Source organism: Ischnura elegans, chromosome 7 (genome assembly GCF_921293095.1).
Source record: "Ischnura elegans chromosome 7, ioIscEleg1.1, whole genome shotgun sequence".
In the NCBI taxonomy this organism is placed as follows: Eukaryota; Metazoa; Arthropoda; class Insecta; order Odonata; family Coenagrionidae; genus Ischnura; species Ischnura elegans.
Genome location: NC_060252.1, coordinates 6785396 through 6812852, shown reverse-complemented (window position 1 = coordinate 6812852; position 27457 = coordinate 6785396). Strand labels below are relative to the sequence as shown.

The 27457-nt window shown below is 38.6% G+C and overlaps 1 protein-coding gene across 1 annotated transcript in view; it reads left to right on the top strand.

The window, feature by feature from the left end:
- Nucleotides 1-27457, top strand: part of LOC124162662 (soluble guanylate cyclase 88E-like) — a 369277-nt gene that overhangs the window by 326824 nt on the left and 14996 nt on the right. Inside the window, exons 2-6 of the mRNA XM_046539256.1 lie at nucleotides 4866-5073; nucleotides 12479-12605; nucleotides 14915-15069; nucleotides 16592-16797; nucleotides 18506-18629. Coding sequence (XP_046395212.1) covers nucleotides 4906-5073; nucleotides 12479-12605; nucleotides 14915-15069; nucleotides 16592-16797; nucleotides 18506-18629 — 780 coding nt within the window. The 5' untranslated portion in view covers nucleotides 4866-4905. The remainder of the gene's footprint in view (nucleotides 1-4865; nucleotides 5074-12478; nucleotides 12606-14914; nucleotides 15070-16591; nucleotides 16798-18505; nucleotides 18630-27457) is intronic.

Here is a 27457-nt window from a genome sequence, read left to right as displayed (position 1 = left end):
GCAATGCAATTCTCTTCTTTACGCTAAGCATGCGAAAAATAGAGATGTTTTTCAGTCAAAAACGTGTAAATCATGTCTGAAGTTGTCAAGGGTAGTTACTAGGATGAGTGTATGCTCTTTTATGCCATCGCCGAATATATTGATCATATTTTCGAGTAAGGAGATATCAGTGAAAATGGAAATTATGATTCGGGATTCACTTTGGCCGTTTTATATCCGTTAAGGGTCAAATTCACCTCCCCTGCGGTCAGAAAGGGATTTTTTTAGTATGATCAAGCAAATGCAGAGCTCCTCGTTTACCTATACAGAGGATCTAGCCATGTGACCCAAAGCCCATCACGTGGAGGTGGCTGCACCTTTGGCTCCTCCGCCTCCTCTACCCAACCAACCAACAACGTTATGCAGACCAGTTCATTTGTTCTGAATTGTCACCGTCCGGAAATATTGTGAAAAATTGAGATTTCGATAGAAATTTTGGCAGAACTTGCGGTGAAATCAAAGTGGATCTGATAACGACATCCTTGGCTTTATTGCCGCATGCATGGGAAGCCACTTCGGAGACTAACTTTACTGTCCGTTCAACTGCCACTGTGTAGTGGAGGTATACGGCGAATGACTATTCTGGCGAACTATTATCAGGAAACGACAGTTTTTGAACGATTTCTTCATATGATATATTCCTCACAACTGGTAGCACGATAATAGAAACAGAAACGTAGGTGCTTTCCCAATGAATCATTTCTTCATAATCCATGGCTTCAAAATTTAACTGGGGAACAATTTTGCATATGATGCCATGATTTAAGTTACCTGCTTCGTGATCTATAGCTCTAAGAATTTTAATTTGTGCCTCCTGCCGGACAGTCAGTCGACGATCACTAATCACAACGAGAAGAATATTTTCTGGGAGTGCGGGAAACACTTTTGTGTGGATGGATAAATAAACTAATGCTTGGTGCTTCCTTGGCAAGTATCTATATCTATGAATTGTATCACAGACGTGACGATCATCATCGGCGAACGAAGATTGAGTCCTGATCCTACATTTCATCACTACGTGGCCTTTTATATAAATGTTACTATTTCGAAGAGTTTATTGCTAGGTTTCTTATTCTAAATGTATAACCCAAGAACTATGTTAGCTGTGGTTAACCAACGGGCTATATTTAGTTTCCCAGGAATCATATTGACTAGCCCTTCAGGACATATTCCAGACGCTATGGCTTGGGGTATCTTGACTGAATACTTCAGTTCCTTATTAAGGTTTCAAATTTCTTCTGGGCTGTCGTTTGGCAAGCCACAAATTATGAGATGAAATGACAGCTTTTCACATTCAGGCAGTTTTGAAACTATGTTAGCTGTGTATTAGTACGGGCTGGAAAAATGTGCGGTCAATGTAGGCGGAGAGAAGTTGAAACGGCAACTCAATGAAATGGAAATGGTAAATAGCCCATTGCATAGGTTTTCCCGACTTTTCTTCCAATTTTCGCAGGAGACCACCCTTCCAATCCGCAATAGTGATCGTCCCGTCATAGCAAAGAACTATATTGCTTAACGTTATGTCGTTATATTGCTCTTGAACTATAATTCCAGCTTCTAAAGCTGCGTTAAGTACAGTAGATGTAATGTTTGCTGCAACCCCCACTTACTCTATATCTCTGGTGAATTATGGCAGTCTTAGTCAAGTTAAATTTGACTTTGGACTTTCTTTCTCTTGGTTTGGTGAATGCCACATCCTTAGCGCACTACCCATCACGGTTTTTCTCATCAACTTGAGTATTGTCAAAATATTCACTATCATTCCAAAATGGCAACTGTTGAATCAGGTGATTTGAGTTTAAGCCTCTCATTTATATGATTACGTTCAGCCCTTTCTTGCATTTTTAAACGTAGGGATGCCAATAGTTCCAATTCGGATTATTCTTGGACCTCGCTGTTCCACAAGGAACTGGTACTCTAGGATAGAATCATTTTTCTTCTTATGACAGACACGATTGGGAAAGCTGGCATTTTACAGAAGTCTATATAAAAAGGTTTCGTCGCCTCCTTAGTATAAGTCATCCGAAGTTATCTGAAATACCGTTTTACCCTATAGGATTTAATTTGCCATATTATTTTCATCATGTAGCGTGAGATGAGTTGAAGTACTCTGGTTTACGTAACTACTAAAATAGACGCTTTTTTCCAAACGGCACATACCTTGGCAGAAACTTCAGTGATATATATCTTCTTAAACGAAAATATGATCAATATATTCGGCGATGGCATAAAAGAGCATACACTCATCCTAGTAACTACCCTTGACAACTTCAGACATGATTTACACGTTTTTGACTGAAAAACATCTCTATTTTTCGCATGCTTAGCGTAAAGAAGAGAATTGCATTGCGGGTTGCCTATCCATAAAACTGCTTTCGGGGACACGATAAAAGGTTATTTTCTCGATAACTAAAAGGAATGGAGCTGACGTATTTGGTCTTAAATATCAAGGAAAGACCATTGCTATACACCAATGGAAAAAATGAGTGCTTGCTATAACCAAATTAAAATTATTTACATTTTTTAAGTTTTTCGTTAAAAATTTCGAAATTTCAAGACAAAATGGCGAACAGAAGATATTAACCGATTTTGAAAAAAAATCATACCTGTAATACCCACCCGGGTACGCAACTTTTGCCGGGTATTACGATTCGCTCCTAAAAAAAAGTGGCAAAACGAGGCACCCTAGTGGGCAGTTTCTTTCCTTACGGCCATTCGCATTCGCCGCATGAGATTATGTTAAAGGGCGTCCGGAGGCTACACCGGGGTTTGAACCCGTGACCCGCCGATCGGTTCCGAAAACCACAGGGTTATCGTGCTCCTATGCATAATGGTGGACATGATTAGATACGGGATTAGAACTAAGACACTGTGATATAATACGCATGTGCTTCATAGGTGAAATGCCAGTTTTTCAGGATTAAAGTGTGAGAATGGGAAAATAATTATGCCTCTAGCACAACTTGGCGTATTTATGGAGTTCAAAAATTGAGAATTGCGTTATGTAGTCCACAAAAACTAAGCGCAGAAAAACTCGACTTGTTTTGTGTCTTTTTCTGAGAAAATAAAAAATGTATCTAAAAAGCGCCCAGTTGCAAGAAATGTATGTACGTCTATTATTGACAATTTATTGAAAATTCTCGCAAATTGCTTTCATTACAGACGAACAGCCTGAGGTGCTTTTGGTGGAGTACAACACTTTTAGCACTTTAAGAGATGATCGGTTAAGTTACACCAAGTTAAGTTGTTGGGAACGTAGCTTTACACCCCCATCGCAAATGAAATCAGTACGACCGTCCTTTCAGCAGAGTGTATGAATCCAACTCCAGAGAAAAGCATCCAGATTGGCGAGTAGGTACATATTATTGCGTCAGAAAATAACGCATTTCGCAGCTACCGAATTGGTTTCCCAACAATGAGGTTCAAAGTTTCTCTGGGCACGTCCAATCAGATGACCTGATCTTTCGCCCGTGAGACACACCGACGCTTATTTTGTCCAGACGGCCCTCCCGTTTCAATTCACCTTCTTTTCAACCGCTCAATGCGAAACTGATAGCTAGGGAACTCTATAGACACGTGCTTCAGGCCTCCTCATGGCTTTCAGACGGGAAAAACGACCGAGTCTATTCATTTGGAAAGTGACCACAGCGATGACGAATTTCTTTGGCTTACAAAATATCCCCTTTTGGAGTATAAATTACTCCTACTCTACGAGTAGTACTTTTTCTATTTTCCGGACGTAAAGCCCATTTTATCACCTTAAAATGTTAGGGTATATATGGTATATATGTATGTATAGGTATATATGTACTTCAAGTATGAATAATCATCCAGTGAACAAAATTTCAAATATGAACATTTCCACTTTACACATTTACTTAATTATTTAACGAAAAAATATCCTCTTTTGTGTAGTTTGCATTTGATGGAACAATTTTTACAACTCACAATTTGGACTACGTCAAATAAAGAGTTGTTGATGACTAAAAGACACCATTTTTATGATAAAGCAGTTTCTTACCACCATTTACTCATAAGTTCGATCCAAGCAGCTTCGAAACCTATCGCATTTCCAGATTAAATTTATGATAAAACTCACAATAAACAAAACAGGCGCATTATTGCATATTAAATCCTCAAAAGATGATTAAGAAATAAAAAGTACGCATCATTCCCGCTAGATATGTCGTGTTTTATCTTTTTCCGTCAGCTTTAGACTTATACCTTGAAATTTTTATTTGTAATAATGACGCCACCAGTATCATTTCATTATTTCTCAATAATGAGAGTATAAAAGAGGGATTTTACCTACAATGTTGAAAATAGTCGCACAGAAAGTTTAGGCTAACCTCTAAACACAAGGAGTGCGGGAATTTCAGACAGCCTAGGTATGCAAACAAGGTAATGGTAACGGTAGGTAGGTAAACAAGGCAATGGAATGTATTTTAATTGTTTGTGATTGCTGAGTCGATAACTTTTCCGGAGTTTCCTTCTCAATTCTACATTATTTCCGTGTCATTTTTCACCTTGAGATGTCTTCTTCCACGACTCTTCGTTAGAGATAGCAAAACACGGATGACAACTCGTGAAAAAAAGACTACTACACTGCGCGTTCCAAAATTTCAAGCTGATTTACGCGATAATTCCATACGATCCCACGTTAATTTTTTTCCTATGAATGCCACCATTTAGGTACAAGAATATCACGGAAAATTTATTGATAATTTCTGTAGAAACCGTCAAAATGCTGCTGTATGTATAATATTCCTGGAGATGATGCTTCCTATAGTAATTGACGCCTGTGTTTCTGTTTCCTTTGTTGGCAGATAGGAGCGGCGGGCAGCCTGCCCACCAGGACGCGGGACGATGTATGGCCTGCTGCTGGAGAACCTGTCCGAGTTCATCAAGGCTGCGTACGGCGAAGATGCCTGGGAGGAGATCCGGAGGCTGGCCTCCGTGGACCAGCCCAGCTTCAGCATCCATCAAGTGTACCCAGAGGGACTCATCCCAAAGTTGGCGAAGAAAGCGATCGAGGTCCGTATACAACCTAGCTTTCTTTTCGCTCTAGCCAACCACACAGAGCCCGCAAGACGTAGCCACTAAGAAATTGTTGTTTATCTCCAATTTCATACGTAAAATTTACCACAAATTTCTAAAATATAATCGCACGCAGAAGCATTACAGTTTTCATGAAATGTCTCAGCAATTGAAACTTTAGCTTGCATTGCGTTTCTTTGCATGATAAGGAGGATTTTTCGAGCTTCTTTTTTCAAAAATTACTTTTCCAGATCTAACAATTAATCTATTTTACGCTATTTTTATTTTTAACATATTTTTTAACGTTTTTATCCACATTTACTATTATTTTCGGTGTTACAAACATGAGACGTTGATATTTTTCTCTGTTCATAGGACCTATTCAATATCAAGGTCCTACATTCAGTTCATTCGTGCTCAAAACAGGAGCTAGTCGTGAAGCCTTGCACAAGACCAAGGATCGTATGACTCAGGAAGGGACTGCCTTGGATCATCTAAACGGCAGAAGCGCTGCAATGGGAATGAATTGGTCCCAATATCAAAATTTTTTCATGAAAAGTTTGCTCTGGATCACTGGCGTCACGCGCCTTACGAGTCGCTATGCGCATGCGCAACGCACAACAACCATGTTGTGAACGGAATCCACAAGTAAAAAATGTAATATTTAGCGTGAAGTCATGCCTCATTCAGATTACGATTGTCCGAGCGATCGTCCCAACGATAGTTCGCAGAACTAGTTGTGTGAATGCATGTCTCGACAATTGTTCACGTAGTTACTAACGTATCCACTCTATGATGGTTAGGTGCTGTGTGACCGGAAGAGGCAGAGTCCTCTGGATAGCAATTCTCTACACTACTCCCTCATAGGGTCTCAACTCTGTAGAGTATTATGCCTCGTTCAGATTACGATTGTTCCGGCAGTCGTTGGAACTATCATGCATTCACACGACGATGGTTTAAACCTGTGCTGCCCTCTAGTGCTGACATCTAAACTTAACGGGAAATTGACGGTTAGCAAAGCTGTGGAGGTATCCAGTGTCAAGATATTACTGTGTTCAACGTGTATGTAACGAATAATTTTTCTTCCGCCCATTTTCTTCCTTCCTTGGACAAATCATGAAAAAAATAGAGCGAAGAGAGCTTCACGAACGTTTCGTCTTTCTCTTGTCGCTTCCGTTTCCGGTCTCCCAGCGCCAAATCATTGTAAAGTGCCAACGTTCGGAACTACGTCAACTATTGTCAGGACATGCATTCACACGGCTAGTTCAGCCAACTATCGTCAGGACGATCGCTCGGACAATCGTAATGTGAACGAGGCATTATCAACAATCCAGAGGATTCTGGGAAGAGGAAGCGACAAGAGAAGGACGAAAAGTTCGAGAAGCTCCAATCGCTCTATTTTATTCATGAATTTGTCCAAGCAAGGAAGAATATGGGCGGAATAATAATTATACGTTAAATAGGCGTTGAACAGGGTAATATCTCAACCCTCCATACCTCAACAGCTTTATTAACCCATTAATGCCGAGACGTATCGTTAGATACGTCATACTTTAAAAATTCCTAAATACTCTGTAATTTGTTTTTTATGCAATTTCTTTACGTAGTATGACAGAAGAAAGTCTTCAAATGGTATAAAAGTGATTTAGATTATTTATGCTTATATTTGCAATTGTTATGCTTACTTACATATGGCTGGTCATGAACTACTTAGAAACCGCTACGCTATGGTCATGTGAAAATTTAATTTTCATATAAAGCATTGAGTTTTCTGAATCCAGTTTTTATCTGTTTTATTTTAAATGTATAAGGAATATTATCTCTTTAAAGAGATTCATTTTTCTTTCCAGCTCATGCCAAAGCTAATCAGTAAAGTTTTGACGTATCTAAAGATACGTCTGGGCACTTGTGGCACTAAAAATTCAAGTTTTGACTTAGAGGAATGCTTAAATCTGTTTATTAATAAAATAATTAAATAATTATTTTATAAGCCTAATTATGTGATAGATCGAAGACAATTTTATATCTCTGCCATTTCATGATTCATAATATTGAACAATTAGGTAAATACAGCAAAAACAGGTATTTTCTCAGATGTGTGGTGTATTATCATTTGAATTAAAGTACCCTCATTGGAAGTATAGGTAAAATGAATCAGTATTGGATTTCTGGAAGCGCAAATACTCGCAATATCAAGTGGCTTATCCTGGCACAGTAGCGGATACATAAAAAATTCAAGGGGGGCGCAAAAGATATCTTGAGCTACCTTTACTTGTATTGTAATGAAAAATAATCAAGTCACATGCAAAATTTAGGAAATTTTTATTTAAAATGATTATAGCCATATATATACAAGGCAATGCCATCTTATGATGAAAGAGTTACAATTGTAGTTCTGCAATGTTAGGCAATGCGGGCGGCCATGTAAGAGGGGGGCGCGCGCCCCCTTCGCCCCCCATATGTATCCGCCGTTGTCCTGGCATTACTTGTATTCTGTATCGTCGACGGTGGAATGGACTGATTACTTTTTTTTTCTCGTTAAACTTACCGCTGGCAATGAAATCCAGATTTCAAGCTGGAAATCAGTGTAGGAAATAAGTATCTTTGGTGAACATTGGCAATGAAACTATGTACTACACTACATCACCCAAAACTTGTACTTTGTATTCAAGTTCTAGTCTGCGAAAGATATACCTGACATAAGGAGGAATTGGTGCTTTAAAAACTTCTCAACCGTCTCTTTTGTAAATAACTTTTTGTTTCTTTTGTTGCACACCCCTTGCTATATATGCTTCCCATTTACCGCTGAGAAGAGAAGACGTACCTTAAATATAGAGCAGAGGTGAAACAAATCTGAAATAGCTCTACCATCAACGCTGTCAGCAGAAAAATTCAAGACAATTTTCTGAGCAATTGTATAAAATGTTAGTACATTATTCGTACATACAAATCGAAGAGATTTATAGTGTTTGGAATATTTCTACCCTCAGGTTATCACCGTCTACCTAGTCGATGGCTTTATCGGAGGTCATCTCTAGACTGCGCCATTGAAATAGTTTCTCAGTCAATGCGAAGGGACAGGTTTGAAGAAATTTTAAGTTTTCTGCATCTGGCAGATAATTATTATAATGGGGAGAGTGATGGCAAGGATAGGCTATGTAAAGTTCAACTTTTGTTTGAGATTTTGTACTAGACTTTCAAAATTGCAAGCGCTGGAGAATACTGTTTGGTGGAGGAATCACTCAACCCCTACTATGGTAGATATGGATGCAAGCAATGTATTAGAGGGAAACGAGTAAGAATTGGGTTAAAATTATGGTGTATTTCCGAATCAAGTCAACCTTTATCATGCTGTAGCCAACCTTCAGAGAACAGATCTTGGTCAAGGAGGAGATGTAGTTTAGGACTTGTGGATGATTGTAAATTACTACCAGGTACAAACATATTTGTTGGCAACTTATTCACATCAGAAAAGCTGCTTAGAATGTTGACTAGAAGGAGCTTGTGTGGCACTGGAACATTTCGTGAAAATAGAATCAATAGTGTATATAACCTTCCAGAAAAAGCTGCATTCCAAAAATCAAAAGGGGGACTGCTCTAGTTAAATCGAATAATTTATGACAATGATAAATACATAGATACCATGATTACCAAAAGCAGACATAATAAAATGAAAACTCCTGTTTGTTATTCTGTTAACGAAAAGAAAAAACGGATGTATCAGTTAGTTGTACAGGGATGGCTACGGCATAAAAAACTGGGATACAGGGACACACTGCTGTAAAATTTCAAAATTAAATGTAAATTGTTCACGTAATAATATTATAATAATACTCAAGATTATATTATTTGATGCATAATAATTCTTATTCGTGAATTAAAAACTACTGATGAAGGCATGAGTAATGAATTATATAGGAAAAAGTGCTTCAACACAGTTAATTAAATGATAATGTACATTTTTGACCCCTTAAGTGCCCAGATGTATCTTAAGATACGTATAGGATTAAGTACTATGCAAATGTTAGAGATTTTTTAAAACATTTTTTCCACATCAGATATGATGTCTAATCAAAATTTAAGCAAAAAAAGTAAAATGTTTTGAAAAAAATCTTCTGGGCATTAATGGGTTAACCGTCAATTTCCCGTTCACTTAAGATGTCAGCACTAGAGGGCAGCACAGATTTTCGTGTGACTGCACGATAGTTCCAACGATTGCTGCAACAATCGTAATCTGAACGAGGCATTAATGATTCTGATGTTGGTACCAACATCCTGTGCGGTGTACAAATCATATCAGTTTCAGTGCATTATCGATGGACCGTTTCAAGCAATCTTGGCTTGGTCCTGGACAAACATGCGCTCGCTAGCATCCTCAAACTTTTGCGTGGAACAAATTTCGCGTGAATCAGTATACAGATAAATTACAAGATTTACAAAATTACTAAAATTAAAACTAAATTTCAAAGACCATGACGTAAAAACGATCACCTAAATTCTCCAAAACTCTGTGACATGTATTATAATGATGTTTATATCGATTGATGATCAAATTGACCCTTCAGAAGCACATTTCTTGGCATTTTCAAAGCAGTAACTTCATTCCACAGTTCTCTTTCTTCCGTGGTGGTATCTTGGCGAGAAGGTATCTTCCCAAAAGTTGTCGTGATAAAAATGAAATGGCCCGGATCCCGGAAACATTTGAAACCGTCGAGATGGGAGTCTTCAATGGGACTTAAGCGACGAGGATCTGCGCAATTATTAGAGGATAGAGGGAAAATTCCCTTTTAGCATCAGCAGTACATTAATCCCCAATTATTCAGTCTCTCTCCGATAGCAGCGGCTCACCAATTCGCAATTTATTTCTCAATTTTGCTTTGAAGTCTCACCCACGATCACAATTGGGAACGAGGATGCAAAGAAAAAAGATAATCAATAAGGAAGAAGACCAATCCACAATCTCAGTCGATCGAGGAAGCCGAAGAGGAAAGACGGTGCCTCCATCGACATCCCCTTCAATTTCTTCACCCAAAATCATTTCACGTCACTGCCTCACGTCTACACGTCACTCACGTGCATCTAAGGTGTAGCCGCCATTACAATCGCCTTTGGGAAAGGCATGTTCATAATAAAACATAATGGCCAACTGCGCACTTTTTTTTATTTTAACCGATCCGGGTTTAGGCAGCTCATGCTATTTCATAAGTCTGGGACCTATAAAATGGCATTGAGCCGGTGTTTTAACATTGAAATCAGTGTTAAATTTACAACAATTTTTGTTATGAAGGTCAAAAACTTTCACCCAGTAAAGACTTGAGAAGATTTCTTGTATACGACTCGGAAAAAGGCAACAATATATGCGTAGTCAAGTAAACATTTAAAACGAGAGGGATGTTTTGCCGAACGGATAGTTATAGGAATTCTTTATTCCCCAAATAATAAAAGACTTTAATTTCTGCTAGATGGGACTTCGAATTCAAATCAACCCCATTCTTCTCTAAAAACATATCAAAGTTCTGTAAGTTGACCGCCATAGCAGTAAACAAATTAACGGCTATTACGCTCGACTCTAACTTGTGTACAATGCACTGAAGTGTAAACAATTTACATGCTTATATCTTCTCCAGAATTGCGATTCATTTAAATATATTGGGAATCGCAACACAAAATCTTGAGCTCACATAATTTGGATGAGACTGCAGCGTAGAAAATTACTTGAATCCCATTTGAGAGCTTTTTCGCCTCAAAATGTAGGTAAGTACCTTTATTTCAATCGAATTTTGCACTTTTTCTCACATTGAATGATGCATGGGAGTGGACAGTTTTCAGAAGACCGGACAGGCTCCAGCCTCACTTCAACTGCTCTTATAGTGCTTAGCGACCAGCGTGCCATTGTTTACATGTGAGCGGGACCATGGATACAAAGTAAGGTGAAGAGAATCGATTGTGCACGCGGTCGATCTTAATTCGATCCATGAGTGAAGTTGAACGCAATCGGAATGAACGTTAATGGAAATGTTGCAAGAGGTTTAAGATAATATCTCGGCGTGGGCTAAGAGTAAAGGTACAGGGGGCAATTTTTCAATTCATTACGCGCGAAGGAAAATCGCAAGCCATAATTAAAGCATATTTTCCCAAAACAAAAAGAGAAGAAAATCTATCTTTTTCGCCAGTCTCCCTTCTTTTCCTTTACAAAAACATGATTATAGCAGCAATACATCGCTTCTGAGCTACAAACTTATCGTTTGACGCCGAATTCTAAACGTAGGTTAAAGGTCACTGGATACGAACGGACAGAATTTTTCATTTCATTCACAAGCTGCCTTTAATCTTTGGGAAGAAGAAAAAGGTCCAAAAACGGGACAACCAAGGTTTAAGGGGAGATCAACTATTTTTTGTAAAAGAGAGGGATTAATTTTAAGTGGAGTAGAGGAAAAAGAAGGTGCAATCTTTCTGTGGATGAGCACTTCACAAGACAAAGTCAAGAATTCGCGCACTCAGCAGTAATCATGCCGAGTTGAGGAAAGAAAAAGATTCTGAGAGCAATCTTGTCCCCTCACAGATCATCAGCCTGGCCGTTCTTCCACAAAAAACTTTTGTTCCCATTCTCTCTCCAATAGTCGGATAATTATCACCCGGGAAACTGATAAAAAAATCTATCTGGCATTTATTTAAGAACTTAATTATTTGGGGGAAAAATTAACTCGTATACCTATCCCACGGGAAAAATATCTCTCTTATTCTATCGCCTCTATAGAACCTACGAGAAACATAGTGCCGTTCTAAAATAGTGGGCTATCGTTTACGATTCTGACAATTTTGCAGCTGTTCTTTTGCTATGCTATGTTTACGCTTTATTAGAAATAAAAATTGGGATATTTATCTGTTCTGTGTAAGCAAAGCCAGATAGATTAAAATATGGCTATACGATAACATGTAGACGGAAATCTGGTATTACCACTTCGCAAATCAATTAACAGGAGGATTTATCTTCTAAATAAAGCCACACATTTTGATCAATTTAGTAAAGGGAGCTTCAGAATCAAACCGAAGCCAAGATACGCACAATGAAAAGATAGCAAACAACGTCATTTACTAAATACATTTCAAAGTGCCATTGTAAATTTTTCAGAGAGCAACCAAGCATCAAAAACTGCTTCTGCTCATATCGTCCGTCATACAAGTGGTAATAAGTACTAAATTTATCCATGTAGTGGCGGGGTAACTACCTTCCTTGCCAACAAGATGTTGCGGGTTCATATTCCGCCAAGAGGGACGCCTCCAACGCCTATGGCATTAATGTGTGTGATTTTCAATTCACGAGTTGATTGAAGTAGAAGACCTCAATAGGTTTTATACATGAGATCGTATTATTATAATGAATGTTAACTTTCTTTTTCAGGTGTTGGGGATCACGGAGAAGGAGTTCTTCGACCAGATGGGCGTGTACTTCGTGGGATTCGTAGGCCAATATGGCTACGATCAGGTGCTCTCCGTCCTAGGGCGTCAACTCCGCGACTTCCTCAACGGTAAATCACTCATAAGCACAGAGACCTCTGGATTGCCTCATAGTAACTACAAAGTGGAGTCGTCATAGCCCACCATTGTTGGCCACATCACTACTGTCGGCGTCAAAATGATGTGCCGCTGTACTTTTGCAAATTTATTTCTGGACTTCAGTTCACGCTATAATGATAAACAATAGGTCTTTTTAAAGATAATTTTATCCTCACTTTTAATTTATTTTTTATTTCCAATTTTTCTATGATCCATAATCTATAAAAATATTGATATTTTTTTATTTTCATAACTTCTATTAGTGTCATGTTGCCAAACGTGGCTTAGCCGGGCCAGTGCCAGTTATCAGGAAGCAAATTTTCGCGCGCAAGGAATCGCGGACAAAGCATCGCAGCATTCGTTCGCTCCGGCGTATTTTTTTAATGCCCATATATAATCTACACTACTTAAAAAATTATGTATTTTTGAATCGATTTCTCATTCCTCAATTTAAAAAATTACCTCGCTTCTACCTCCGATACATTTTTATATATTTAATTGTAGGGTAAATTTAGATAATGTGATCTGAATATTTCGAGATGACATACTACATTTAAAACGAGTAAAACTTCTCGAAAAAAGACAGTATTCGACCGGTAGAGCGGGCGGAATGCGCCCCCTTAAGCAACAGGTGGCCCAAATACATGTGCTAGTGGCATGTGTTGCATCGAATAAAATTACTACGCACAAAAACAGAATCTCAATTGCTCAGACTAGAAACGAAATTTATTGCATAAACCAGAGTAACATAAATAAAACCAATGGTGCCGAAACCTTCGTAATCTAAACATTCATTAAATTTCGTGCGGAAATATGACACTGGTTTTTGATGCCACGAATTTACACAGATTTAAGCCTAATGCGCTTATAAATAACATAAAGACTGTTTTAATCACCATTTTGGGCACACCCCGTTTAATCGACACTCTATATTGAAACCAAGCAACTACTCTTCACGCGAGCTTTCTCTTCAAGTATTCATATTATAGCCTTCCACATATCTGCATTCAAATTACATAGACTTCTCTCTGTCACACAAATTCTAATGGCCCAGAGAAATATAACCCTAATCGAGGTTATCCGTAGCTAATACGCGACTCAAATAAAAAACTGACAGCAACCGCTTTATCAACTTCAAGAGTTTTGGAAAATTGCATCCCATCGACCAGGGAGATTGGATTAAATAATCAAAAATAAGACTCGAGATAATTTTCCGTTCACGTGATTGCAATTAATATGACTTAAATTTTTGGATGAAATGTGAAACAACTACTTCATTTATCAAATTTAAAATAAAGGCCGTGAGGCATACAAGAGTGTGATAATCATATAGATGCATCAGACGATAAATTTTTTCAAAACAAGAGGTTTATAATCGTTCTGCAACTCGAGGGGCATCCATCGCAAGTGGCCAGTTTCTCATGAAAACCAAGCCTCGGTTCCATAGCTGATGTGATCTCAGATAATACGTAAGTATGTACATGCAAGAGCGCTTCTCTCATGATACTTGATCGACTTCTGCACGTGGCGACAATAGAAAATAGAAAATCACTAGATAACGCGATTTGATCTAAACGGTGGTATTGGCTAACAACGACTATAGAATTTTTTATGTTTTTTCATTATTTTGATTGCAAATTATATAATATCCACTACATTTAATGCTCGCTAAGAATTATAAGTATTTGTATTTTAGCTAAATAGATTTATAAGTTTATAAGATAAGAACTCGGAGTTAATTAAATAAGATAATTAAGATAAGAACTCGGAGATTTTCGAGATGTGCGATGAAATATTTCATTTTCGGTTATTACCGCGTCGGTTGCTATGGCGAAGACAACAGTTTCACAGCATCTTTTACCTGAAGAAAGTGGCAGTACTGCCAGCAAAACTGTTGTCTTCGTCACAGCAACTGACGCGGTAGTAAACGGAAATGAAGATTTTTATATGAATCTCATGTGCTAATTGGCTTCATTTCCGATATTAACATGGAAGGTGGGATGTAGGTATTGGGTTCGGATTTTGGGCTACTGTAAAGCCATCATACACACCCTTGCACACATTTCCTCTGATATAGAGGAACCCAGAGCTTCGTTAAGAACGAGAATAGGCTCACAGTGAGTGGGTGCGTTTTAAATTGTCTTCGACTCGGGATATATCTCGAGACTTTTTTGTTATCTTCATTGACCTTTTCCTTGGGCAGTTTGGGAAATATTTGTTCAGAAACTTTTCCTGGGACTGAGTTCATTTTTTCAGCTACAGATACGGTTGGATTTTTCAGGATTGGATAACCTCCACGAGTACCTCAAATTCTCGTATCCTCGCATGAAAGCGCCTTCGTTCATCTGTGAAAATGAGACCGAGGACGGCCTTACGCTGCACTACCGCAGCAAACGAAGAGGATTCGTGTTCTACACGATGGGACAGATACGAGAGGTATGCAAGACACTCTCTTCCTTGCAATCAGTGGTCTCTAAATGAAGGCTTGTCTCCTTCTCAACTAATTCTTAAAAGTTCGAAACCATAAGCCTGAATCACACGATCATTTTTTTCGTCGCGAAAGTGACCACTATCGCGATCACTTTTCCCGTCGCGAAAAGCGATCGCTCTAGTGATCATTTTTATTAATCACACGGTCACTCCCGCCGTCGCTTTTCGCATCACTCTAGTGATCGTGATAGTGATCACTTTCGCGACGAAAAAAAAATGATCGTGTGATTCAGGCTTTAGCAACTGGGGCCGTATCTATTTAAAAGGCTCGTCCATCATGACGTCAAGTTTTATTTGAAGTAATTTCCGGGGGCGTTTTCAAAAATGCCAAAAATCAATTTAACTTGATTTCGAGTAAACTTGATGACGACGGACAACGATCTCTTCAAACATTTAACGAACTACCACCTAAAATAATAGCAGTCGAATTTCCAACAGTACGTATAGTACCAAAGTCATATAATATTTAGACAATACTTACATTCATAAAATTCACGCCAGGTAAAGGGGCCAAGTCAGACTCCTCTTTAAATTGTCCCAATTAAAAAAGTGAGCATAGAGTTTCCAAAAGTACCGAAGTCATTAACTCAGAGATGGCCGCTAGATGTCTCTTCCGTCGAATATGGTTCGTAAATTGTCACATGAGATCTTTGTTCTAAGTCATCGAGTGATATCGGAAATAAAGTTAACTTAGTTATTGGCCCTTTCGAAAGCACTTCAGGTGATCTTCAAAGGAAGGTTCACGAAAGTTTATTTCGCCACAAAACCTCGAAACTTTTTATCCATAATACTTGTTGCTGCATTGATTTTACAAGACAAATTTTAGTAAACAATGATTTTTGCGGTCCAGTTTCACTTTAAGTAATATACCGGTAAAGTTTCATTTTAAGTAATATACCGGTAAAGAAACTCACTTGCTGTGCATTGTGGATAAGATAATTAAGACAAGACATTAAACTCTTCCTTAATAAAAACAAAATTCATTCAACAACTCACAAATGTATTTGTTACTATTTTCGGAATTTAAAAAAAATTTGAAAAGTGTATGCAGTAAGCCATCTATTATCGTATTAATACTCGAAATAATTACTATAATAATCGTAGATCTCTTCTCTTAATATTTGCCCACATTTTCGCAAAACAAAAACCGCAATTTTGAAATAATATGAATTGTCTTTTGATTTTTGCGAAACGCTTCAAAAATTATTACTTATTTGGGATTCTATTCCATTCAGCAAAATTTGCAATAAAATCTACGAGGTCACCTTTAATCCGAAGTGGCTTGGAAATAATTTCGCTGAAATTACGCATCGCTGAGTATTTTATTCGATTTCACAAAAAGCTTCAAACTTATTGCATTGATTGGGAAAGCAAGCATTTTTAATATTGTCCATGAAAATGTGAGAGGTCAAGGGTCACCTCCAGTGTGAATGAGCTGTGCTTTGGTGTTTCTCGTTGGTGGTGTCAGGTGGCGCGGCACTTTTACCACAAGGATATGGTGATCGATTTGGTGAAGGAGGAGCGGGTGATGGACACGACGCACGTCACCTTTCAACTGTCCTTCGACAACCGCGTCTTCTGCCAAACATCGCTCACGCTCATCCGAGACGAAAAACATCTGCCCATCAACGCCTCCGTCCTCTTCCAGATATTCCCATTCTGCATCGTCTTCGGGTGAGTTATCATCACACGACCACCAATACCATACTCCATAGTCATTGAAGCTGAAAATCAGCCTCTATAACCTCCGAATTCTTTGAAACTAAACAAATTGACTTAAAATTTTGCACGTAGTCAGATAATGTGCCAAAAAAATCACAACGCATCTACCCTTTTCCTTAAAAGAAAAAAGCACGAAGGACAACAAGGATTTTACATACACATGGTTTTTTGCTCTTGAATTTATCTTAAGCCTCTTTTCTTCCAAGATGCCATAGCTAACCCAGTCTCGGCGGCGGCGACGTAAAGTCCTCCCCTGCCAAATCGCAGATCGCAAGTGAGACTTTCTTAATTGATAAAATTCCCGGAGGTGAATGCCTAAAATGTGCGATATTCGATGAATTGTTGACAAAAAAACGAATCAAATAAAAAATTTATCGATTTAAAGTAAAATAAACCAATGGCATTTTTTTCGGGACAAGACACTCTTTCTCTGACTCCTTTAATTTGCACTCAAATTGATTTTTTTCACCGCTCAATTCAAATGCTTTTTTTCAGCACTTAAAACACACTTCACTGTCATATCCCTATGAAATCGGTACTTTTTTCCGTTATTTGACGTCTAGTTGGCATAACTTGGCTAAATGGCTGAATTATTCCTCTCTGAATACGACTCCATTCGATGCTATTAATGCAGTTTAAATACATGAAAAATTAATTTGAAATATCCTTCACGAGAGTAAGAAACGCAATATGAGATTATCTTCTAATGCCGAGGGTAGTCATTTTGTTTTCTCGAATGGCTGAGTTCAAGATTCATATGAAAATAATTAGTTCAAAGCAAAGGCAAATTCTGACAAAAGGGTCTAAAAGTCCTTGAAAAATTAATGAATCTATACCATGCATAGATTCGGTTGTAGCCACTTCAAAAGAGAAATATGTACCTACTGCAGTTCAAAAAAGCTCTGCTAGCGAACACAAAACGGTGCGTCCTATAAGGTATGCAATTTATGGTACATATATATACTTAACTCTCCGTATACTCAAGGATAATTCACTATAATTCTTCAAAAATACACACAGCAATGGTAACATATGAAAGTCAATTCCATTAAAATGCATTGACAAAATTTAAACTTTATTGTGAGAGAAAATTCTCCCCCTTTCATAACAGATGTCTCCTGGTTTCCAATCAATTTCATGGAAACGACAGATTATGCGCATGACAGTTAAAAATCAAAGTTCAACTCCCGCTCAACAGTTGGTGCTTTCCATTCATCGATACACGTCGACACAAGTCGACTTGCGTCGCATTTTTCGTGTTCCATTCTGTGTGTGTCGCCGATTTTTGTGACAAAAGTTAACAAAAGATTACGCGCAGGAATTGGGGAGTTATAAACAGTTTCCGTGAGTCGACACTAGTCAGCGCGTGAGTCGCATGAATGGAAAGCACCCAGTAACAGCACATGTTTTCCTTTTGAATTCCGGGCTTCTACCATCTTCCACAATGCCTTTGTCCGCGTCCACTTTCTGTCATGCGTCCGTACCCCTATCTTCCTCCATAGGTCAATTAATATTGAATCATTAGAGCACTTTTGGCATCGTGTGAATGGATGGATGAGTATACGGCTACAAATATGCATAACTTTCTGCATACATGTTGATAAACATAAAATATGGCCATATAAATGATAACTTAGATGCTTGCTGTTTTCCCTTCCAGATCGGACATGATCATACGGAGCATGGGGACGTCCCTAATGCAGATTCTGCCGCAACTGCTGAGCAAAAAAATAACGGATAAATTTGATCTGCTCAGACCACTCATTCCCTTTGTTTTTCAAATGGTAAGTAATAATATTAAGTCGTAAACAATAGAACGTAAAGTATTTGCACAGGTTCTCTGGTGGAGCTGAAAATTAATTCTTTCAGGCTTCACAACGATTCAAGTTGATGTTTCTTAGTCATCAGTGAGTAATGCCATCCACTATTTTTTCCACTATTTTTACTCTCAGATGTAGTTTCGTTTTTGATGCCACCAAACTCAATAAAATCGCATTACAATCACTCATAGGATCAGCCAAAGACAGACATGTAGCAGCATAGGACTTTCTAGCAATGCCAACGACCATGTATGTACGTATTTCAAATGGAAATATGTGCAAAATGTAAATTCGAGGATAGTGCTTCGGAAGTCGTTAACTGTTTAATGGGACACAATTATTATAAAATTTGATTACAATACAAATGGTAATTTCCACACTATTTAGTTTAGCACTTAACGACCGACGATGGTTTCGACACTTTGTGTCATTTTCGAAGCCATGGCCGGTCTTTAACTGTTAAATTAAATAGCGTGGAAGTTATCATTTGTGTTTCAATCACGGATATGGCATTATTCCACAAAATTAAGCCTAAAACGATTTCATGCATCCACATTTGAGTTTGATACGAATAACATGAGCTGAGAAAAAATTTAAACACACAAGATTTCCAAAGTGTTTAGATGTGTTGGAATACACAGAGATATTTCACAAATGGCCAGATGTTCAGCATTCCGTTATCATGAATTCATTTTCTGTTTTATTCATATCATCAATTAGTTGGTGCACCTATCGATGGAAAATTGTAAGATTTTTCTCCTCCTTAAGAAAAACTTTCCCTTCCGTCTAAACATTAAATTATGGTTTCGCTGGTAGAGGCACACGTCTCCATAATGACGGCGATCTATTTCCCGATTTTATCCTTCTCCATCCATCCCTATCGTCTTCGGGCTCTCATCACGGCGGCGCCTCCTTTTTCCTTCCTCTATGCTTCCCCTCCTGAGGTATGCGGGTGAAAAATGTCAAACTTACAGTCGGTGTCAAAATGATGTGCCGCTGTACTTTGAAAATTTATATTTGGACTTCAGTGCATGCCATACTAATAAATCATACGTCATTTCAAAGGATATTTTATTCTCGATTCTTATTTTTTTTATTTTATGAAATATTCAAAAATGTAGACACGCAGACACGCGAGTGCAATAAATGACTACAAGCACCGTAAAATTAGCCGTTTTGTCAACTTCATGAAATTTGTAACTCAACCTAGGGGAAACTACTACATCTACAGCATTCATCTTCCGAAATAAGTTCCAAACATGAACGATGAATAATGAAATGGCTTTTGCGTATTTTTAGAACGCATATTTTGTTGTAAAATAACGAAAATGTTTCAACATTATCTAGTCCTAGAGTTTACCCCGAAAGAACAAATAAAATTGATAGAAACACGTCTTAATTCATTTCTCTTCATCTTTATTTTACAACAAAAATGCGTTATAAAAATACGCAAAAGCCATTTTATTAATCTTCCTTAAATTTTGCAACTTACTGTGGAATGTGACTGCTGCAGACGTAGTAGTTTTCCCTAGGTTGAGTTACGAAGTTATTGAAGTTGACAAAACGGCTAATTTTATGGTACGCGGAGTCATTTATTGCACTTTCGTGCCTCGTACATTTTTGACTTTTTCATAAAATAAAAAATACATTAGAATTGAGAATACAATTTCCTTTAAAATGACGTATTATTTATTATTATGGCATGCACTGAAGTCCACATATAAATTTGCAAAGTACAACGGCACATCATTTTGACGCCGACAGTAGTGACGCAGCCCTCTGGAGTGTAACCATAGAGGTTACTGGAGGGGGCGCGCCCTATACTCTGTAACGGCGGGGAGTGAAGACAGGGGGGCGTGGCCAAGTTGCGCACTTAGCCATGTTTCCGGGCCACGGTATAACACAGAGTCCTCTATGAGCACACCCTTGGTACTCGTTTCCACTGGTCGATGCTCCTCTAAACACATCAAAGTGAAATAATCATTTTTGGACGGACTCTTTTCCAACAAAATGTTGCTACAATACAAAAGAATCAGTGTGTCTTTTTCAATATACAATAGGGTGGATCGGAAAAATCGATTTTTTTCAAATCCATGAGGCCCAATGAAAAAAAGTTGTGGGACTAATCGAAAGTAAGCCCTGAAAAATTTGAGACCTCTAGGAGAACCCATGACCTTCGCTCAAATGCCATTTATATGGGGGAGGGTCGAAAATCGAAAAATACGCCGTTGGTCACAGCTACTTAGGCGACGCGTATATGACGTGACCGACATGACACACGTAGCCGAAAGCACACAAAAACTCAAATGGAGAGGACCCAAGTATTAAAGCAAAAGAAAGACATTTGGCGCAATGAGTGAATTCGTCTTGAACGTGTTAATATTTTATGGCCATTCCCTATAGATTTGCCTGGTAACTGTCCTTTTAGTTCAAAACTTTCGTGCATTTTGACGCATCTGCCACCGTTTAGCCACAAAATGCCAATTTTGAGTCCGCGTCCGCGAAGAAAATATTCCAACGCCCACGCAGCGTCGCGGGCACAAGAGCTGCAGGCCGCTCCCGTCCCCTCCCCGCTCGCTTCTCCCCCTCCCACGCCTCGAATACAGCAAAATTCATCCCGCGTGTGCTGCTAGGAGGGCGTTCATCTTTGATAACATAAATAGGAAGATGGTAGAAGCTAAAAAAGGATGCTTAATGATACGACTTGTCCCTTATTTGGCGCCTCTTCGGCGTTGAACATGTCGATGCTACCAACTTTTAGAAAAGCGATGAAATATTTTTGTATTGTTCGCGATATTTGTCGATCCGAGAATGCAGGCAAGTACCTACCCTACGGTCTATCAAGAGGCCTCTCGAGTGGCTAGAAAGGTGCGCGAACTTTTCTCTTCCATAATCTCTGCGACTAAATGGATTTTGCGGTACCATAGGAAGTACTAAAACTTACGGAAAATGCGAATAGGCCAAACGTAGAGTTTTACTGAAGTACAACTCAAACACTTTTAAAGGAACATTTTAAATTATGCTATATTTGCGCCTGTTAGTTCAAGAAGGAGCATGTTTTTCCTAATGAAGAAGCATTTTGAGGGACGAAACGAAAGATGATGGCTGCTGTATTGAATCCGAAAGAAATCCGGCAATTGAGGAAAAAAACTAAAAAGGGAGCCGTCGTAGACCGTTGAGTCAACATCGTCAATTCTTTTGTGGATAAATAGTATCAAAAATTTTCTTCATCCATTCATCCGAAGAAAATTAAACACGAGAAATCAGCCGATTTGTATCTATACGTTCCTCATGAAATGAACATTAACGTCTAAAATCGACCTGGACCTCCTGCGGGGAAAATACATCAGCCAACTGTGGTAGAGGTATATGTAAGAACCAGTGCGTCACTCCGAGCAGCAGCAAGGATCGTCCCCGCAACTTTATCTGACGCAAAAATCATAACTTCGTAAGACACATATCCAAGGTAGAGAACCGGAATTATTTACGTAGGCAGATAAAGATGCTAACTACTGTGAAAACAAAAAAGAGAGGAATCAAAGGGTGTTATCAAATGACTTCATTTTGATGGAATGAAAGACTATACTCTTACATATTGATGAAAGAGGCAAGAGGACTTATCAATCCAAGTTTAGAGAGGAACACGTCCGAGGATTAAGAAAAGTTGTAAAACCTGTGATTATCGATTTCTATGCGAAAGAAAATTATAAACACCAAATACCAAAGGAATTGGATATGATGGTACCAAGTGAACACCGCCTAGAAAGGAGGCATCATCCCTCTGTTACAAGCACAATTCCATCATCCCTTGCATCGGTTTATTTGTTAATTGCACTGAATTGAAAGGTGGTGTAACTGGTTAACACACCTGACCAGCAATCGGGAGATCCGGGTTCGATTCCCGGCAGAGTCAAATATTTTTTCACGGCGAACTTCAACCGTTGGTATATTGCACTATCTAAGTTGACTTAGCATTGCGATATAAAAGTAGGAAGGGCGATCTAGGGGCCCAAATTTGAGGACCTACATGCTCATAGCTTCAAAAATTACACAACCATGATGTTGTAGGGCTTGAACCTATACCATCAAAATTATCTCCCGGAATTGACTCAAATACGCTGAGCACTGATCAGCAGCATCTTTTGAAAATTTTCTATGCGTTTTTTATGGTAATTCACTCCGAAAATAAGGAAAAAAAACTCCGGGAAAAGTGGCCTATTGCCGCTGGCTTGCAAAAGGCCAATGGGCTGCTGAGGTTCAATGTAACCACCAGAAATCCAAAAGCCAATTAAATACTAATAATAAAAATTTTATTACAAATGTTATACGCCCGTTTGGTTTTTAGTAAAGATGGCGCTGTAAATTTGTGGAGGCTCATCAACAGGTTGAAAACCCTGCCGGAAGAGCTGAAAGCTGTTATACATCCGGCTATTCAAAGGAACGGATTTTTCGGTCACCCTGACAATGTACTGCTTGTTACATAACAGCTGATGAGCGCGAGGAGGTGAGACGGGATGGACGGAAAAATATTAAAGGCAACCAATGTGTTTAGCGACCAACCCGTGATTTTTTTAATTGTTAAGGCCTGGTTACACGGTACATGAGAATGTACAAGAAAATGTGAGAATGTCTGAATCTCAGAATGAATGCGAAAATGCACCGTGTAACCACGCAAAATGTAAGAATGTATGAATTTCTGAACGCCTGCTCTAATTTCGTACAGACAATCATACAATTTGAACTCAGAGTCACCTGGTGGCAGACTACGAAAACGACACATTCATTTCATCTGGCTTGTATAGGCGACTTCTTTGTTTACGTACGGCCCCGATAGTTATTTGGATTTGATATGATCTTGCTTGACTTGGATATCTCACTGATTGGATATAGGTAGCGAAAGAATGGAACACAAGAAAAGGGGATGGGTAAAATGAAGGATCAGATGGAAAGGCGCTGAATGTATGAACCGCGAGAATTGTCCAAGATTGAGATCCAAATGATCGTTAAAAGGTCATAAAAAGCATGTGATAGGCAAAGAAATAAGATTCAAGTACTATTTACGCTGTATTTACCCAACATCCTGTTTTTGAATCGAGACCAACTGCAAAGCGAGTCGAAATTTTAGGTGTTGCGTTGACATGCAGCGAACGTTATGGGCATCACAGTAATAAATATTGAATTTACCTTGCCAAAAGCCTCATATTTCTCGTATATTCCCGTAGCATGCGCCGATTCACAGGAGAAGGATGGAGAGAAATCACGACACACTCGCTTTCAAATCTAAAATTCAACTGCCTTTATTATGTCCTGTTTATTATATCACAAGGCTTAAGGGCACGAGAAATTTTGAAAATGTGCTTTTATTATGGAACACTACTATCCAACAAAATTTTAACGATATCGGCGAAAGACACTTTGAGAATATTCCTTGTTATGGGCTCCTTGTGACGAGAGGCCGGCCGCCCATTACATTCCTTATTTTTCACCGTGGTTTAATCGTAATCAGTATTTATTCTCGTAAACAGCCACTTTCCTTATAATTTGATCCTACAATGGGTAGAATGATAGATGCATTTATAGAGTTGTTTACAAAGTGAAATGAGTAACTTGATAACATCCTGCGGTAACCCTGATTTAATAGTGTACTTACGTTGAGGATATCCCGTTGACAATATAGATAATGTATTTGACTCCATTCTGTGGATCATCAACCACTCATTACTCTTATTTTTGTCCCTTCGAACACAAGCAAAAAACTTCTCCGGCGAGTAAATAGAGGTACTAGACGTCGGGGCACTTTATATGGTTTTATGGGATACACTATTTATATGGTTTTCACACGTTTTCTATTGAAGGTCCATGCTACAATACACTTACTGCATTAAGCAAATGATGTAGGTGTGTAACGTAGATCACAATCTGCAATCAACTTATTTTAATTTAATCTTTCCAAAGCCCCCCAAACAATCGCCTTTATTTATTTCAACAACGCCTTGGCAACCCAATATATTCACAATCCGAAGTTTGACGTTAAAGCAGCAATTATATTCGCCAAATTTGCGTTTGAGTCCCTAAATAGACAGTTTTTCTATCCACTTCCTCAGTCTAGACTGATTATTTCAACTTCGAAGCTTCGAAGTTGAAATAATTTGTTGCGCATTAAAAAATGTACGAAAAAATGTCCGAAAAAATGTACCGTGTAACCACCTACTCGTGGATCTTGTCCATGAGAATGTACAAGAATCTGTTCAGAAAACCATTCAGAAAAATGTACAGATTCTTGTACATTCTAATGTACCGTGTAACCAGGCCTTTAGACTTTTATATCGACGTAAAGGACTACCCGCTGATGAAAAGTTGGGGAGAGACCACGATACCTCAGGTTATATCTGACCTTAGCGCTGTGGAAATTCGAAAATCTTTTGAGAAACGTTCAAATTTGAAGTTAAATATTCCTTTTATTATACATGCGACCGAAAGATTCGTGAAAGACTCAAAATTTGTTGACAGCTGCGAAAGACGAGGAACGACGCTGACATATGAAATACAGACTGTAAAGCTGATAATTGAGTAATTGTTTCGTGATTTTTCCTCCACAGACGATGCTGAAACATCAAATATTAGTTAGACTAACGAAGAAAGACGCACTTGGTGTGAATTTTGGTGCATTTGAGGCGTAGGAGAAGCGAGCGGGGAGGAGACGCTAGCGGCCTTCACCTAAAATCCATTTAATCACAGCTGTCGGACAATATCGGAAGAGAAGCGCGTCACCATAGTTCGCACACCTTTATAGCCACTCGAGAGGCCTCTTTATAGACCGTAGGCTCCTTTCCTGCGTTCTCGGATCTAAAAATATTTCATCTTTTCTCTAAAATTTGATAACATCGATTTATTTAACGCCGACGAGGCGTCAAGTAAGGGACAAGTCGTATCACTACGCATCCTTTTTTACCTTCTATCATCTTCCGATTTGTATTATCAAAGATGAATGCCCTCCTAGCAGCACACGCGGGATGAATTTTGCTGTATTCGAGGCATGGGAGGGGGAGAGGCGAATGGGGAGGGACAGGATCGGCCTGCCGCTCTTGTATCCACGATGCTGCGTGGGCGTTGGAATATTTTTCTTCGCAGACGTGCTCTCAAATTTGGCACTTTGTGGCTTAACGGTGGGAGATACGTCAAAATGTACAAAGTTTTTGCTCTGAAAAGGCAGTATCTCGGCAAAATCTATAGGGAATGTTCATAAAATATTAAATTTTTCGGATTTCGAACCCCCCCCCCCCCTAAATTCCATTTGAGCGAGGGTCAGGGGTTCACCTAGAGGTCATAAAATTTTCAGGCCTTATTTATTATTATTTCCACAACTTCTTTTCATTGGGCCAGATGGATTTGAAAAAAATCGATTTTTCCGATCCGCCCTGATATACGATCTTTTTTATTGTGACCATCATATATGTTAAGTGCTGCGTTTTTGCTTGAAGAGGTTGACTTTGTTTGGAGGCCATCTTTTCACCTGAGTTGATGTTACAATAGTGTTCACCTGACGATGTCGCTAATTGATAAAACTGGTTGTTAGTAAAATCACATGTGAAATTCTAAAAGTGTTATATTTAAAATGAAGCAATTTCACCATGTCAAGCCTCAAACCATCAGTTTTATTACATTAGGGTTTGTCTCCACTGCAATGGGCGTATGCTTCCATCTTGCTTTGCCAGTCTGAATCGGAAATTAGGAAGTACAAGTCAATCCTTATTTGGTGAACGAGAGTTGTTCGCGCTGACCAATAAATCCATATCCATCTGCACAAGGGTTGGTTTCATTATTCATTACAAATCATTGATCATTATCACATAATTTATGAATGTAAATCAAAATTCTTCATCCATTTTAAGAAGGTTCCACTTCACCTCGATCAAATAAACAATAAATGCACTGCTAGGGCAAAATATTGGTACAAGAATCAAAAGTTTTCATGAGGATTCATGAGAAGTTTGCAACAGACCATTGGTGTAATACACGCCTCATTAGTTGCACTGCCCACACTCAATGTCAAAAAGTTAGCTCCAAACTCGAACATGACTGTGCTCCTCAGTTGCTATCGTAAACAGTGGGACATAAGTGCACTAGTTTGATTTTAAGACCAACTGCCTAAGTGGTAAAATGTGCAAATCTATCAATGTGTATTATATACATACATATACCAATATTTATATTTATTATATAATAAGCATAAATACAGATGGAAATTGATACATAGAAACAGGAACATAAACACATGATGATAACACTGCAGTGGCTTGCAGATGGAATGATAGCCAAAAATACATTGGAAAATTTTACCTTGATCGGGGATCAAACCACAGACCTTCTGCTTTCCAAGTAGATTCTCAGACCACCGAGCTACCAAGGCTACACTTATCTTGTGTTTGAGGCAGGGGGTTTACGTGACCAATTCCCCCAGATTTGGATATGATGATCATAATAAAAAAGATTGTATGTTAGAGCAAATTGGAAAAATCGATTTTTTTTTCAAATCCATCTGGCCCAACAGTTGTGGGACTGATCAAAAATAAGGCCTGAAAAATTTGAGACCTTTAGGTGAACCCCTGACCCTCGCTCAAATGCCATTTATGGCGGAAGGGTTTAAATTCGAAAAATTTAATATTTTATGGTCATTCCCTATAGATTTTGCCGAGTTACTGCCCTTTCAGAGCACAAATTTTGTACATTTTGACGTATCTCGCACCATTAAGCCACAAAGTGCCAAATTTGAGAGCACATCTGCAAAGAAA